This window comes from Mus caroli, chromosome 3 (genome assembly GCF_900094665.2).
Source record: "Mus caroli chromosome 3, CAROLI_EIJ_v1.1, whole genome shotgun sequence".
Taxonomy (NCBI): domain Eukaryota; kingdom Metazoa; phylum Chordata; class Mammalia; order Rodentia; family Muridae; genus Mus; species Mus caroli.
This window is the reverse complement of record NC_034572.1, coordinates 150017293-150035828: the sequence shown is the minus strand read 5'-3', so window position 1 is coordinate 150035828 and position 18536 is coordinate 150017293. Positions and strand designations below refer to the sequence as shown.

Here is an 18536-nt window from a genome sequence, read left to right as displayed (position 1 = left end):
TCTGAAGATTTATGAAACCCAGCTGTCACCAACTGCCCTGACTTGTGCAGATTGCTCAGGAACACACTTTGTTTTCTGTGGAGAAATATCAGCATCTGTTATTACTTGCTCATAGGAATTAGCGTCTATCAGTAGCTTACAGTGGCACCTTCATACAGCATTGGATGAGTTTCACTGTGGTGAGGTAAACACACAGCCTGGGCCCTCATGGCAAATCACTTATGTGGAGACAGTGTTGTAGGCAGCTCCTCAGCTCTCCTGTGTTTCACATATAAATTGCTATGATAGTTGGAAAGGAAATTATTCTAGCAACATTTGGGAATTTTGATATTTCTTCAGTTAAAACTTAAACAATGATGGGTGTGTTCTGCCCAGTTATTTTTCACATGTGCATCTGGTTTGACATTCCGCAGGTGTGTGAGTTTTGGAAGCATTGGTGAGAGAATCAATTTACCTTCCTTGTGAGCAAGTAGTCTACAGCCCATTTCCCCAGTAAGGACTGAAGCTTCATGTCTGCATTGACTGTCCTATTGCTACATTTGCTATAGGCTGCAAAACTTCCCAGGGTCACTATAGCCTTTTTGGCAATGCTTCAAGAAATTAGGAGGATGTATGGTTCCAGAGCATTACAGGCAATTGGAAATTAGGTGGGTACCAACAAATGGGCTCATATTTGGAGGACAAAAGGAATGATTCTTACTGTTAGCTTTTAGGAAATGAATGCCACAGATCAAAGTCTGACTTTAAAAGGCAGGTAAGACAATCTTAATCAGATTAAATTTCCTTTTATGGAGGACAGGAGACTCATGGGGTTCTTGCAAAGTGTCTTATTGGAAGGAAGAGTTGAGGCTCCACTTACTACAGATGTTGCCAAGAAGTGTCTTGTGCTCATAGATACTTCTTGGGCAAGTGGATAAGGTCATATCTGAACAAAAGTTTCATGGCCTTCAGAAGTTTGAGCATCACTCTACAGGGAATGTTCACACAGAGCATCAAAAATGAGCTTTCCAACCTGCCTTACCAGACCTTAGAAAGGTTTTTTGTTGTTGGTGTTGATATTGATGTCCAAACCTAGTGAGTGGAATAAGGGAAACCACAGTGCAGCTCTTCTAACTCCAGCATGTTTAAACTACGGAGCCCCTATAAAGCCACTAATCAGAAGATTTAGAATTTTGGATAGCATAAGTTAATTAATGAAATGACTGACAAACTGAAACTTCTCCAATTATAAGAAGTTGCATATAAAACAGTGCCAAAAATTTAGGTAACACTATAGTTATTTAGTATAAAGATTGTTGAGTATAGCCTTAATTATTAAGATAAATCTTTTATTGAAATGGGAGGTTTTTTCCTGCATATTAACTCTGATTCTGGTTTCAAAGGCAGAAGGATAAGGAGATATCTAAGGGGTAAAATTTTTGCTAGTCGTGAGAGCTCATGCTCATACCCCCAGGAAAAGCTTGTAATGGCTGGAAATGTCTATAACCTCAAATCTAGGAAGACAGAAATAGGAGAAACACTATCGCCAACCTGCTGATCCAAATGGCAAATGGTGGTTCAGTGAGAGATACCTTGTCCTAGCAACCAGGGTGAAGAGTATACAGATATTGACACAGAAACTCAAGTGTAGAGGGATAATCCTGGGCATGAATTTTTGTCCTACAGATGTACACCCAGGGGTGAGCATACCTACACACATACTCTCTCTCTCTCTCACACACACACACACACACATGCGCACACACATACAAGCATGCATACACCCACAAATGGACATGTGCACACACACAAACACACATGCATACACCATATTCATGTGCAAATACAATAAAACCTGGACACCTGTTGGCACCATGCTTATGCTCGTTCATTGTGACAATATGCAAATTTTCATGGGGTTTCCCTAGCTTTCCTTACAGATGTCAGATGAAAATAGTTATGATTATGATTGGAGTGTGTAATCCCCACAGGCATTTATTCAATGATATGGCTGACAGTATTTAGTTTAATATTTAGGCTTAAAAATAGCAAAGGTCCACTTCACAAAGGCCCACTAGCATTTTTTATATTCTTAAGATTTGAAGTAAAATACAGATACATATTCCGTCTCTTATTGTGATTTTCAGTTAACCCACAGTGATCTTCATGTCTGGCTTGGCAAGAGCAACTGGAGATGTTTGAACCCACTCCTGGGAAATAAAGTGAACTCTGTGGGCTCAAATCTTCTCTTGCTCAGTAGCTTTTTCCTAGACTTCTGGGACATCCCGAGGGCACAGCCATACCAAGCAGAGTCAAAGAATAACTTGAAATCTCCTTGCTCAGGCCTGTTTTGTGCACAACATCTCCACAGGCTTGACAATTCGGGAATATCTAACACACAAGCCTATAAAACAAAATATTAAACTTTCTTATGGTAGAGTAAGGCAGTAGGAAGGGCTCTGGCTATTAAGGAAGCAGAGTACAGACTGTAGCTCCTATTGCTTTTGAAGTGCTCTTGTATAATCCATGCCCAAGCCCGTTAGAGGCAGGTTGCCGTCCAAGCAAACATGGTTGCTAGGAAGAGAGAGGCAGAGAAGCAAAAGGTATCAGCAATGGGGGATTTGCAAGCATTTCTGAGATTACAGAAACCAATGTGGACATTTCTTCTGGAAAGCTGTTAGCTCCTCATGCCTCCCATGTGGGCCCCTCCATCCTGCTTGCCCAAAAGAAGGCTGCTGAGAACAATTCAAGCCAGTTACAGAAATTGCTTAAAGTTAGTATCGAAATACAAACACATTAGCTCCAAGTGCTTGGAACGTGGAGAAGCTCACAAAAGCCCTTACCTCTTCTCTCCTTTGTACCACTCGAAGGCCGGCGGCGGCACACCTGCACCCTCGCATCGTATCAGTCCACTGCGTCCAGGGGTCACAGTGCCAGATTTAATTTCCTGAATTGTAGGCGCAACTGAAAATGAAACAAAAGCACCAGGGTGGGTAAAAGGAAGTAATCTTCAGCAGGGATGGCACACACGCACACACACACACACACACACACACATGTGCGAGCGCAATTCTTTTCCTTCTGTATTCAAAGGAATCGCATGCCTGGCAGTCCAGTGCATACCAGCCCCTGTGTTTTATGCTTCAAATGCTAGAACAGTCATTTTCAGCTCCATTTTTCAAGTTGGACAATAGATGAATGTTCTCAGGGAGTACAGAGTAAATGCAATACATTTTGGCTCGGTTTCTATTGGAAAAATAGCACAGTGAGGCGAACACCTCATCTGTATCCCGGTCAAACCACACTCCATCTAACCATCCTTTATTGAGCGATCACAGGCAGCTGGCACTGGCCGTCTGCTTCAGGTTCTTGTTTTCTTCACATGATGCTCTGAGCCTGGATAGCATTATTCCCTTTTACCAATACAAAAACCTAAGTTCAGAGACATTAAATAATGTATGAGGATTAAATAGCTACTTGGGTGTAAGATTTGAAATCGGCTATGGTGAGTGAAGCCTGGGATCCCTTCCTTGTGTTTTGTTTTTTTACTTTGTGACCTGGTCTGCTATCCCAGATGTTCTTTTCCAATGATCCAAAGCCTGTTCTGGATGCTATGTCCTCCCATCTCTTCACTATGCTTCCAGCTAAATATACTTCCTCCTTAAGTGGTTTGCTATACTTGATAAAACCATTGACTTTATTCAACAAATGGTTATTGAGCTTCTAACATGTGCCAGGCAGTTCTCAAAGCACAATGAAGTTAGATTCTTAACACAACCTAGCATGAGTCCTGCATGGGGTGGGTGAGGAGGGGAGAGACTACAATCAGTAAATTTCCTGGCTAAGTGGTATAAATAAATTGGAAAGCATTAGAAAGTGACAAATGGATTGATGTGTTGTGTGGTAGAGCACATGCCAGCACTTCCTGGGCCCTGAGTTTGATCCATAACACAACACCACCAGAGAGAACAAGGGAATGGAATGATGTAGCTTCACACAGACATCTCAGGAGTTCTTTCTGCTGTGCATGGATGCAGAAACCATAAGTCCTCCCTGAGAAGGAAGGACCTTGAAAGAGGAAGATACTTATGTGTGTGCTAGTTCTGTAGATATATGAAGAAAGTCTCCCAGGTAGAGAGAATAGCTAAGCTGTGAGACCATGATACCACAGAAATTCTCATGTTGGTGAAGCAAAGAGGGATAGGGTCAAGATGGTTCAGGATGAAGACCTTAAGGTTCCTGGAGTAGTTACAGAAATGGGATAATGTAACACAGGATGTCACCTGGCTTGTGCTTTACAAGGGTTATGGGTTGCTGTGTTCAGTAGAGGACTGTATGATTCCAGAAGGGTAGAGGAGGGAGGCTTTGGGATTACTATGAGTGAGGCACACTGAGCTCACACACAGGGATGGGGCAGTGAGTTTGGTGCAAAAAGTGGCTGGGCTTTGGGATCCATTGAGACATTGGGGACAAAGGACTTCTTGACAGAAGATAGTAAGATTCCACCAAGATGCAAGGGCAATTGGCTTAGACCACTGGAAGGTTTGCAAGGATACCTACCTGGTGGGATGGGAATCTAAGAGTTGGATGAAAACATCTTTTTCTAAGTGTCTGCATTTTAACAAGGTCTGAATATAACAGACGATAAATGGCACCACACAGAGGAGTTGCTACAACTAGGAACTTGAAGATTTAAATACAAGAAATTTTAAAATATGACCTGAGTAAGTATGTTTTAAGTACATTTGAAGTTTTTTTAGAAACCCATCAAAATGGAAACTTTAATATTTGCTTCCAGTATCTTGTGAATATGAAAACAGTACGCATTCTTCGAAGAGAATATTGTCTCTCCTTTAAAAATACCTAACTAGATTCATCATTTTCTATTCCCAGTACTTCACTTTGAAATAATAACACCTCTATTAGCTGCAGTAATTTTATTCTCAATGGTAAAGTTTGTGTTATAATCTAAGGAAAAATGCAAGGTAGTAATTTTTATTGTTTTAGTAACTTCATGAAAATAATGAAAAACGGTTTATCAGAAATGTTTGAATGAGAAAATAATATGAACTAATTTATGTATGCATGCAATAGATGTGTGAATGTACATTATAGACAGAAATACAATATAACAAGCAATTGAATAATCCTTTTTATTCACCCAGAGATTCAAGCCACCTTGGAGAATGCAGCCAAAGATACATGAGACATCTACAACACAGCCCACCCCAACCCCTGCACCAATCAGTTGCTAGATGCTTAGTTGATTGATGTTTGAGAGAGAAGCAGGTTAAGAGGCATTTTCCCTAATGTTTTCTGAGGCGTTCTGAGCCTCTCCTTGTCATAGTGACAAGCTATAATCTTCTATGGTTTCCAGCTATTATTGAAGACAAATAACCATATGTAACCGGCCCTCTGTCTGAACCTTCTACTGATAACCTGGTTAGTGAAATTAGTCTCCTGTTTGTCAAGGGGCCCATGACTCATTACAAACAAATGCATGAAATCCCAAACATTGCCTGAAAACCCAGGTGTAATGAACCGAAATAAAACCCCGATTTATCATTAACAGGCTTTTTATGCAGTCTAGAGTGCAGGTGGCTGGGCACTGGGTGCTTTACAGCCAAAGTTAAAGAGATAGTACCTATCTGGGAGCACGAGAGCAGCTCTGATGGGGATGACTGCAAAGACCCATACCATGTCATATTGAATTGTAAACAAAGAATGAATCAGTATTTGATCAAAATATGCATAGAAAATGTCCCAAGTGTATACATATTGGGTGGTGGGGAAACATAGAACTGAGGGCTGTGGGCCATAAATGTGGAGAGGGTCACATGGACATCATGTCTTGTCTACAGCTAAAAAAATGAGCTAAAGTCTCTATTGATTTTTCTTAAGAACATGAAAATTCACATTACAACTTTTTCAAGGACATTGTGGGGGAATACAATTCATTTAATTATTCATTTTTCCATCAGTATCACATTAATGAAACAATAACAAAAATCCCCTATACAGCTGAACACAAACTACAAAGTATATGAAGAAGTGAAAAGAAGGGATCTCTTTTATATGATGGTCTTTATATGGAGCAGTGATTGAGCTCATTACTCAAGTGGTAAGTGTTGAGTTAGAATCAAATTGTGGGAAAAGGAGCTATGAACAGGGTCTACAGATCCTATTAGAACCCAAGTTAGCTCCTCAAATTCCAGCAGAATAGCCATTGGTTTTGATATAATACTCAAGAGGACATCTTGGTGCATGCCTCTGTGAAACAGGCTTTATAACATCTGAAAGACCATTGCAGGAGCTTTAGATTCGTCACATGGAGATGAGGCTTTACAGATGTTTTAGCAGAAGAATGACAGTTACTTAAATCCATGAAAAGTCATTGGCTGTTGTCTGGAACACCATGTCAAAAACAAACAAACAAACAAACAAACAAACAAACAAACAAAGGAGCAGAGCAGGTGAGCTTGTTGGGAGCTGTCCTGGAATTGCTCAGGATCATGGCAAAGTCACAGGCTACTCCATAGAGAAGGTAGGGTTTGTGAAGAAAATAATTAAGTTAGATCTATCTAGTTGGTCAGTAGCAGCTAGATGATTTTAGGATAATTCCAAGTTCACAGGGCTTCAAACCCCACTAGTCTGTTTAGACCCCAGAAATATCTGAGGATGCCAGATAGGCTTTATTCTCATAGTGCTTTACAGAGGCCATCCTGTCAACATGAGTATTATGAATCCTGGATGCAGGTTTAAAAAAATCTTTTGACCACAGAATTCTAAAAGGTTTTATATGGCATATATATGGGTTTCATATTTCTTAGGACATAATTTGCTCTGTTGGGCCTATACTGTCTTTGGTTAGCTGACCCAGTTCTTGTAACATTATTAGGTTCCCAAGTGTTCATAAGCTACATGGCCTTTAGTGACTTGGAGTAAGAAAGAAGTTAAAAATATTTGCATCAAGGGGGTGTGATAATCCACTTGTTTGACAACCATTACACACTGTTAAATTTCCAGCTAAACCTGTAACAGCTGAAACCATAAATATGCTAGACCAATTTGCTCAAAATAGCAATTCTGTGATAAAATGTTCCATGTTTAAGAAAATGGGCTAGTCCCTGTTATAGAACATGATTAAACTGAGTGGCTACTCTGTGAGTTTGAGCAACCTCGAAGACTGCTTCTAAGGAGTTCAGGATGGACACACACATCGTCACATCCTTGTATTTGACAACTGTTTTTTTTTTTCTTTTCACAGACACTGCTTGGTTCTACTCAAATATAAGATTTCAAAATCAGTAAAGTGGCAAAGAAAGTCAGTACTTGAGCCCTCAAATTTTATGAGTATAATGGTGCCCCTTGATGTAGACTTACAGGTATGCACTGTGGACATTTGAACATAATGCCCTTTGCCAAGTTGTATATGCCTGTGAGCTGAAACAGATGCACGGTGGAAAACAATCAATTTTAGAACAGTGCCATCAGACAGATGTTAGGTAAGAACAGATGCTTGGGAGATCCAGCACAGAGGTCAACCAGGGGCCATCCAATACTTGTATGATTAGATGTTCTGCAAAGAGGAGTCTTTCCTTTTTATTGTCTCTGTGGGGTTAGTTCCTTGCATTGTGTAGCCAGTCATTCCAGGAAGATGATAATGAAAGGTTCTTCATCAGAAACTCCAGGCTGTGCAGGTGCAGACAACAGAAATGCTCTACTTGGCACTTAAAAGCCTAATCAAACTCATTTTCCTAGTGACATGACAATAGCCCAAAGACCTTCTTGTCTTTTGCCATCCTCAGTGGGCAATCTGGCTATCCACAGCCTTGCCATCAAAAACACGTGCAAGCAAGAGAATTACTTAATAGATCTCCTAAGCTAAGGTAGGTGAAATGCAGCTTTGGAGATCCAATGACTAAAAGCTGACAACTATTCACTTACCTCAACGATGAACAGTGTCAGGAGGGCAGAACATTGAATAACTGCAATAAGGAAGCATGCCCAAAAAGGAATGGGAAGTGTAGGTCTCCCAAAGAAGAGCTTATCAGGAAGAATCGTCTTGACAGAAGTGAAAAAATGATGCCCTTGGTTTGAATTCCAGAATTCATGGAGTAAAATAAAGTGCTCAGATAATGTTTGAAAATAAATCAAAGATTCCAGAAATCACAACATAGAAGACAGCTTCAATCCTTGTATATGTTTATGAGTGTGTGTGTATCTATGTGTGTCTGTGCACATGTACAGGAGTATGTGTGTAGACAGACACATGCATACAGACAGTGATATAATTCTAATCAAGAGCCTCAGGCAGTTAGAAACATGTCATAGCGTGTGGCTGTACCACAAACCTTTACCATCACAGTGAGGAGGATGATAATTGAAAATATTTTCTCTGAAGACAGTAGAATCTCAGTGCACAAATACCAACAATATTTCAGGCTCTACTGATTCATGCAGAGAGAACAGAAGATCAGCAAACTTCAAAAGGAAATATTTCCTTGGTTTATAAACCATTCTAACTTCAAAGAGAGCCAAGAATTTAGCATGTTATTGCTGATAAAAAAAAGTAAAGAATTTGTATCATCATAATGCTAACAAAAATTCAAATCACCAAGATACAGTTGAATCTTTGTCCACATGATTTGAGGATGTCAGCACTGTTTAACCTCTGGCCAACATTCACCTCCAACTTTCTCTGAGATTAAACTTCTAGACATGGTGAAATATGTGACAAGAAGCCTCCATTTGCAGTCATTTGTGGCTCTAGCACTCACTAAGTTAAATGTTTCTAAATCACAATTTCTTCATCTATAAAATAAATGCTTCCTACTTCCCCAAACTGCTGCCCAGGCAATATAAGAAGATCCCAGAAGAGCTTAGCTTAGTGGTTTGCCCTGAGTTAGAAGTCAATAAAAACATTATCTAAAGCAGGAGTTATCACAGGGGAACAAGAGCCCCAGCCATGTGCCCTCACTGAGCACAGACTGAGTCAAGGTGCCGATAGAAAGCAGAGCTGATTTTTAAAAGCATGCTTTCCTTAGACAAGAAACCAGTAATTAACTCAACTGGAAGCTGGTTCTGGGATATGTTTTTTTTTTTTTTTTAACTTTCCCAGAATTCCACACCCATTCTGCTTTTTAGGAGAGAGTTGGTCTTTTTAGAAGGCAGAGAGGGTAGATTTTGCCTTACTTTTTTTTTTCAGCCAAGGAATAAAGTATTTGGGCTTCAAAATGAAAAAGAACATAAAAAAATACATGTAGCACTGAAGCCTGTCTTTTAGAAAGACTTGCATTCTGGTGGGGGATCCTTTGCTTGGATATTTCAAAATCAATGCACTGATTGATTCAGTTAAGCATTTGATGAAGTCATTTTCTTTTTCACGGGAGAAAATTCTGGCCATAATTAGTACATTTAGGACAAAAACACCTAGCTTTGAGGAACACTGTGAAAGAGGAGGTAGAATGGAAAGATTTTAAGAGCCAGAGAACCAGGGCACCTGGAGAGAGACAGTCAAAGGGACAATAAGTAAAGGTGGGACCTGGGAGGAGTTGTGGGATGAGTAAGAGATGGGTATGGTATTCTCTAAGAATTAGTAAAAATGTTACTAAAAAGAATCTCTGTTTATTGTTCTAAATAGTACTGCATTTTAGACTGGTGTGAATCTCATAATGTAGTTGTATTAAATTTCACATGCCTAAGATTCTTGCTCTAGTCTAAACAATGACACCAGTAACATTGGTGATAGATGGATTCCTTCCTTGGGCTTCTCATCTGACCTCAGGGCTAGCATTCTCCAAAGACCTGACTGTAAACATAAAGCATCAGGGAGTAAACTGTAGGCTGGAGTGGTTTCAACCCTCACAAAATAATGATAGAATCAGTTTCTTAGTTGACTGAATGCTTTATTTTTCCTCTGGTTACTGTGGCCTTCAATAATCTTCAAATAGAACATTAAGAAGTTGATTAAGATTCAGTTATTAAATTGTTTAATTCTGAAAAATGAATAATTCATATTGCTAATGCATTCTAAAGAATCCTCTTCCACACATGGTCTTACAGGAAAAGAAACAGAAACCCTCTAAGTAAGTAGGAAGAAAAAGAGAAAAAAAGAAAACGATAATTCATATTGTAAAAAGGGGTTGCAAATTGTTCAGTTCTCCCTTCTGTACTCTATATCAAATGCCTGAGGGAGGAGGGTGTAAATCTTGCAAGATTACAGAATGTGTGTCCCATGAAGGACATCTCTGCATATGAAAACCACCAATTCTTAAGATATTGGACACTTCCCTCACTGTGATGACCAGACACCCTACAAGAAGCTGTGGCAGGGAGGGGAGGTCTCTGGCTCATGCTTTGAAGGGGCACAGTTCATTATAGAGGTGATGGCATGGCAGTAGGTGGTAGCTGCCATTCACATGTGCAGGAACCCAGAATCAGGGAGTAGACCATGAACACTGCATGCATGAGCTCAAGGCCAGTTCCACTGTGACACATGAGTGTGCCCTTAGTGGTAAAAATGAGCTTGGTAACCAGACCCATGTTGACTCCATGTATTTTGTGGTATAAAGAAACTATCTGTCCATCTCTGTATTCTGAGGGAGTTGTGCTGGGGGTGTTTCTACAAGTCCAGAGCAAAGATACAGAAGTGTGCACAGATCTGACATGAACTCACAGACAAGCATCTATTAGGAAGTCAGATCATTTGTAGAATAGAGGGGTGTTTTTTGTCCTCATTTCAAGAATACCATGATTTCTGTTCTGTGTGTGTAGAAAGAAGAAGTAAATGAGAGTGAACTTAGGGAGGAGCAAGACATGAGAAGGCAAGTGGAGATATGCTTCCAATGAACAGCAAATCACAAAACCTCAGAAGATGTGGGAGGACAGTCGCTAAGAAAACTAATTTTCAAGAGAAATGATGTGCATTTATTTGAATATTTTACCAGCCTCCCCACCCCCAAAAACCCCAACCAACCAAACAACAACAATGACAACAACAACAACCTTCCTACAGTGATTAAACAAAACTATGGGTTTTCTTTAAAGGGCAGAGACTGCAAGAAAAGGTGGAAGTAGACCATTAAGCAGACTCAGAAGATGGACATTCCAGATGCCAAGAATAAAGGCTCTGAAGCAAGATTCTTAAATATCATAGTACAAATGGTCTTGGAGAAGATGCAAAGAAAATGGCAGAGTGTAATCATGAGAATGCTCATCACTAGGGCTACATGTGCGGACGGTTGTGGGTCCCATGTATGTTTCACCACAGGGCATGGCAGCTTGGCCAGGTGGGGTGCCAGAAGCTTAACTGCACTTACCCCAAGCAGTCGCTGGGCCAGCCTTAGGCAATAGAGAAGCCCTGGGATACTGCTCTTGGAGTTGGAAAGCACAGTCTCAGGCACAGGAAAGCTGAGCTGGCTCAAAGTCCAGGGCCTGCAAAGAGGCTGAGGCTGTAGGGTTCCCAGGCTCTTAGACACCCAGGTGATGCTGGAAGTCTCAGAAGAGCAGAGAACAGAATCTGGGCCTACGGGTCAGATCTAGCCCAGGGCTAGAGGCAGGGGAGAAAATGGGAGCTCTGGTGGGCTTGGTGGTGGTCATGGGGGCTGCTGCTAGTGACAGGGGCAGGTGCCTGCAAGCAGGCAAAGCTCTCACCATCCCTTCAGGGCCTCTGGGTCTTCTAGCCTTAGCTCAACCAGGACCAGGCTACCTTTCACAGTCCCACAAATGTGTGTTAACAAAAAAACTCAGAATGCTGTGTTGAGAACAACAGGTAGACACATCGAAGTTAAGAGTATGCCGACCAGTGAGAAGCTAGCATCTCAAGCTGAAAGTTATATATCAAAGGAGACAGAAATGTCTGGGTCAGCACACTGTGTGTAGCAGATATTAGCATACTATACCCAGTTCATGGACACAATTTTTGTGTCAAATAAAATAAGTTTTAAATAAAACAATAGTGTTGGTTTTCATGACAGCTTGGTGGTAGATAAGAAACCATAAAAATGTCAATCTTATGGCTTGAGGAGAATTTTCCTGTGGCTTTTCATTTTGTGCTTAAAGCATCTAGTGTTAAATGAAGCAAAGCAACTAAACAAAGAGACATGTATCAGATTCTCCAGCATTGTGTGCTTCAGGAAAGACCAATGCAATGTTCACATTTTTGTTAAGTTTTACTGTATAATAATTCCTTACGGTATTACATTTCCCCCCATTGGTTACTACAAGAGTGCATCAACTCACAACTTGACACTCATGGCTGGTTCAAGACTCACAACCAACAACTTGCATAAGCTATCTTACATTTATTTGTCTACACAACACACACACACACACCATTCTTACATATATAATTTAACATTTTGAATCATGCACTTACATATGATGCGGGGCAAAGGATCTGAAACCAAATAGCTGGCACTAGACTCAGTATTGTGTATTGCATGCTGTTATGTGGAACACTATACCATCAACACAGACAGCAGAACCTCACACTCAGGTGGCAGAATTCCAGAAGATCCTCACATTTTGGTTTTTATATATGGCTCCCTCCAACGTATTTCAAGAATTAAATAATCAGAGGCAACCATGTGGCTAGAGATTCTCTTTAGTCAGTAATGGACACAGTTCTGTGACTTCATTAGCGAATAATAATGAGAATTCTCCTCCCACTTAGATGTCACTGTAATGCTGTAGCTAACACAGTAGCATGGCAATGCCATCATCAGTGGAGCTAGAGAGAGCACAGCTCTTAATATGTGTGTAAGGGAGGGCAATAGTTGCCAAGGAATTTTGCAGACTTTTTTCTGTATAGAGGTTTCCAAAGACATTCATGTTTAATGTTTCTTCCACACCCAAGTCAAAGAGATATGTGAGTCTGCCTTCAGAAAAGAAAATGTATGCTTTATGCTCTGTTAAAATGAAGTGTCTAAAAGAAATAGTTGATTCCATAGTAGTTCAGAGTGGAAAGTATGTCACTGAAGATATACACAGAGTATATACACAGAGACTGGCCATCACATTGGGAATGACAGGGAACACTTGGTTTGAGATGGTCAGGAAGGAGTTGACTTGAGCAGATGCTGATGGGATCCATTGTTGGGGAGTTCTCAGCTCTACAGGACCATGTGGATTGCACTTCTCATGTCACCCAGACACTCCATGTTATTCTCCAGAAATTCTTATTGCTTCCTTATATCCATTTATGTGCTCAGTGAAGGACTAAAGCCATGGTGACTGTAGAAAAGCTCTGGTTTCTAATGGAATGCTGGCTATGGTGTCTTGGAGGCTAGGACATGTGAGGAACACTGTGGACACTGAAGGTCTTTGCTAAATAAGTGAACAGTGAAGGAATGTGCCACTCTACAGGGCTGGGTGCTTTTGATAATTCTTCTGTCTAGGACTTTCCTTTAAAATAAGTATTTTACACTTAAAATTACATGTGTGTGTGTTCATGTACATGTGTACACATGCCTGCATGCATGGGAGTATGTACATGCATCAACATTTCCATCACAAGGTGTGTGGAGGCCAGAGGACAACTTAAGGGAACCAATTCTTTTCCTTCCACCTGAATTCTGAAGATTGAACTCAGTTTTTCAGGCTTGATGGTTTCATAGTTTGATCCATTGCACTAACCTCCTTCCAGGACTTTTCAACTCAATATAGCTCTGATGACTGTGGACTGTGCTCAAAGAGTAAGATAATAATCCACTTCATTTTATTATATGCTTTAATATGTATAACTGCCATTTTATAATAATGTACATTTCCCAAAGATGCTTAATAAGTAGATTTAATTTTTTATTATTTTTATTATTATAGTTATTATTAACCTATAATTTCATCTAAACTTGAGATTCTAAAGCTGAAGCTTTTCCAGACACTACATATTACAGAAATAGGGAGCAATATTGTAATTAAATAAATGGATATACTTGTTAAGGAAATAAAGTTTATTCTGACCCAAAAGCCCTTCTTTTAGTTGAATCTGAAATGTATTGTAGTTTGGGTAATCTATTCCTTTGTATGTAGACTGAGAGGTGAAAATTTAAACCCAGCCTTTGTTCAATGATGATATTAAAAGCAAGTTGTTTGCTTATGAAGCTGCGTGAGCAGCGGTACTCCACTCTTGCCACACTGTTTCTGTCTCCAATGTAGGGGCTCAGTCTGGATATGAGTTCACCATATTTTAATATGAAGTTCATAATGGAAGACGTGCATGCCGATGTTGCAAGACAGTGAAGCTGGGCCAGGTGATGATCACACTTGACTTCATCTACAAGTCCTTGGTCTCATGGATGACCCACAGCCTAGTGGCCCAAGGTGGTGTTGCATTATTTTCTTTAAGAATTATTTTATTTTAAAGATTATGCACATATGTCTTCCTGCATTTGTGTACATGCATGAGTGGGTGCCCATGGATGCCAAAAGAAGGCACTGATCACCCTAACTTGAATCTCTGGTGGTTAAGAACCATGTATCCTAGAACTTATCTTGAGTCATTTGTAGTAAGTGTTCTTAACTGCTGACCTATATCTCCAGTCCCTAGTCTAACATTGTTCATACTGAGAGAGTTCTGTGAGGTATATTGGCCATGGTGTCAAATAATACATCTTACTGTGATCTGATGTAGTGTGCGTGTGTGTACGTGTATGTGCGTGTGTGTGCACGTGCATGCACAAATGCCCACACAGGCCTCCTACTTTTTTCCAAAGTGGAAATAAACCTATATTTGGTAACTGAACTAAATGTTCACATTCATAATTCATAAAAATCCAAAAATTCAGATTATGAGCATTGACTTATTTATGCAGAATATGCATGAACATTGGGTAGAGCAGGTTTTGTCTTTTAACGTTTTAATGAGCTTTGGGACTTCCATGCATACTTGTTATGTTGCCCTAATTACTCATAATAATTCTAATGTGCATTTTATATTTAATTACAATGCTTATAAAGCTTTGGTATGGACAATAAGTTATTACCACTAGCATGTACATAATGATAACAAACTGAATTAGCTTTTACACCATCACTCACTCAGTGGTGGCAACTTCAAATTTCACCTGAGTGATTAACCACATTGTCTCATTAAACAAATATTTGTGAAAAATTAATCACAAATGGCAAAAGCAGTGTCCACATATTTTTGCTTTTGCCAAATTTCATCTAGTTACATTTCAGTTTCTAGACTATTCCATTACCAGGAAACTCATTTCACGATATTAAATATATTTTTCTCAATTATTTAAAATAACTGTAGTGGTTTGAATATTCTTGGCAAAGGGAGTGGCACTATTAGAAGGGGTAGCCTTGCTGGAGGAAGTGTGTCACTATGAGGGTGGGTTTTGAGACCCTCTTCCTTGCTTCCTGAAAGACATTCTCTCTCAGTTGTCTTCAAATCAAGATGCAGAATTCTCATCTCCTTCTCCAGCCCCATGTCTTCCTGCATGCTACCATGCTTCCTGCTATGGTGATAATGGACTAAACCTCTGAAACTGTAAGCCAGCCCCAATTAAATGCTCTTTGTAAGAGTTGCCTTGGTCATAGTGTCTCTTCACAACAATAGAAACCCTAACTAAGACAATATCATAATCTTAGGATACTTCAATAGAAAGCCTGAGATCAGATACTTCAATAGAAAGCCTGAGATCAGATGAATTAGTGAGATCAGCTATTTATGTTCTGAGTACAAAGACAAGCAATGAAATAATCCTCCCATTTGGTAAACAGTAAGAATAGTTCATGTCTATCAATAAGAATTCTCTTTCCATCTGGTATGATGCATTTCTAGAAGTCAAACGGGATATTTTTTTTCCCTTGCAAAATTGCTCATATGAGAAAAACAAAACAAAAGTCAACCCAGATTCATTTTCTGCCCTTGCATTTTAGTGCAGAGCATGAGACTTAGTGGGTGTTCAGGGCATGCTACTTATAATTCGGATTGCCATAAGATTTTCTTTTTAGAATTCACCTTTACACAGAACAGCTCACAAGTGAATGCAAGCACAGCTTTCCTCAGGTGAGTGCTGTTGTTTTTGTTCCAGATGGTTGTGTTTGACTCAGGCAGTGATTTATTTCTCTAAGCAGAAGCACATGCCAAAGATAGAAATAATATCAGAATTAACAAGCAGACTTTACCTGAAAAAAAATCATGGATATTAACATCTATACAGTGTAACACTCAGGAGCTTCGTATTTAAAAAATCAGTCCACTAGGAGGCCAGCTTAAAACAGTAGTAAGGACAGAGACACCAGGTGATCATCAGAATGTTCATTCATTCATTCAATCATTCGTTAATTAATTCAGTGTGTTGTGTGTGTGAACCTGGTTGCATGCATGTGTGCACACAATAGTACATGCATGTGGAGGTCTGAGGACAACTTGCAGGGATTTGTTTTCTTTGTCCAGTGTGTGCATTGTAGCGATTACACTCGGGTCTTCAGGCTTGAGTGTGTGAGTGCCTTTACCTCCTGAGGCATCTTGCTGGCTCCCAAGTAGTTCAACACTTTGAAACATTAATTCTTGGTTCCATAACATAAGGATGATGAAATATACCCGAAATACTTGTGGAAGTAACTGAGACAGTACACACACACACACACACACACACACAGAGAGAGAGAGAGAGAGAGAGAGAGAGAGAGAGAGAGAGAGAGAGAGAGCATAGTATGCAATATGCTTCCACCATCTGAATTCAAGAAGCACTCTGATTTGACAGAGGCCAGAAGTCATTTTCTAAAGACTCCAAACAGTGTATGCTGGGCTGACTTTGATGCACAGTGTACATGCAGGTCACATATAGATGTTCATATAAATATGTAAGTATGCACATGGGCTACACATAAATATTTATATGTGCACATGAGTGTTCATGTGGACACATGGTTATCAAACTCTACTAGCTGTTTCCACTGCCTAGTCTGGAAGTAGTGTTATGTACCATGGGCTTGAGTTGCCAGTCTACCCTTCTCATAGCTTTATGACAAAAATCATCTATAGAACCATATGATACTTACTCACCTATGACATGTTAATACCATTATGTTCTCATGGTATTTCTAATAATAAAGCATTATAAATAACTATTTCATATTATATAGATTATTTTCTAGAATTGTTAAAATTCCTATAGCATATCACTACAGCACCATTATTAAAAATAGGAGAAATTATTCCCTTAAATATATATTATCTGAGATTGGGTTTAAGTCTGGTTCATCAGTTTCTGATATATATATATACATATATATATATATGACAAATATTTAATGAATATTGCTGAATATCAGTTACTACAGAGCAGCTCTTGCAGCTGGAATCCATGCATTCTCTTTATATAAAGTGCACTGATGAAAGTCTCTGAGGGTTTCTGTGATTCAGTCTACTGACTCAGAGAAAGATTTTTCAGGAAGATTCTGTCTTTAAGAAGCTATGTCTGTGGTGAGATGGAATAAGGAAGGTATTTGGTGAAAATTCTCTTCAATCTACTCAATATTGTCACAAAAACATTCTTTGATTATTCCTTTAATTTCACCAGATGGCTAAATGTATAGTCTTATGTCACTCTGCTCATATATTAATGCTGCATCCAGCCTTCATCAGAGATGCATCTTACTGCAGACGTTGGCTGTTGATACAGAAACTGTGCTAACTAGCCACATGTTCAGAATGAGTGGTGGTAGAAAGCTATAACAACCCCACCAAGACTCAGGGCCATCACAGAAGAGGGGGCAGAAGGAACCCAAGGAGCAGAGGTTGGGAAGCTGTAACGCTGTCTTTTGAACATGATGTTCACATGCACTGTCTCAGAGCCCCTGTGGCTACCTTTATACACATGAATAAGACAGCCTTCTCAGTGTGTCCACATGGATGAGGGAGGGACCCAACAGGACCTGCACTCCTCTAGAGACCATTGGCAATCAAAAGCTGTTGGGGAAGGGCTGCCATTTTCTTCAGTGGTGTAACTTCTAATTTTCCTTTATCCCAGTAAATAAGCTTTCACCCATGGTTGGGCAAGAAACTACAGCTAAAGTGAGTAGATCATACATTTTAAAAATACAGGAACATAGGAAAAGGAGAGCATGAGAGAGGAATAGGGTGTTAGAAAGACAAAATTATATAACTTTAGGAAATTGTTAAACAAAACAACAGCTGTGTGTCTTTCGGTCTTTGAAAGCATCTCTGATGAGTGTTGTTTTTTAACCATTTCTTTGGCATCCATAAACTTCATCCAACACCTCCAATCTCAAGGATGAACTCTCCACTTCCGTAACTGGTTTGTATTCTCTCTTTTCTCACCCACAGTTAATGCTGCTGCCACCTCTCCAGTGACTATATACTAATTCTTCAGGGGTCAGAGATAATTACTACAGTCCCAAATTTCACTGAGTGCTTTCAAAGTCTCATGAAACTTTTGTTGATAATTATCCCTGAGTTCCAAAGTTAAATCTTCTGAGATAACACAGTAGCTACTTCTGGAACCCTGACAGTCTCAGTAAAAATGAAAAATACTGAGAAAAGTGTTTGCTGAGCTGGGTCTAATCGTAGCCCC

General features: G+C 39.7%; 1 protein-coding gene across 2 annotated transcripts in view; it reads right to left on the bottom strand.

Annotated features, from left to right (window-relative positions):
• Nucleotides 1–18536, bottom strand: part of Negr1 (neuronal growth regulator 1) — a 758422-nt gene that overhangs the window by 164508 nt on the left and 575378 nt on the right. For both annotated transcript variants that reach the window (XM_021157845.1, XM_021157844.2), the window contains exon 5: nt 2823–2943. In XM_021157845.1, the coding sequence (XP_021013504.1) occupies nt 2823–2943 (121 nt within the window). The remainder of the gene's footprint in view (nt 1–2822; nt 2944–18536) is intronic.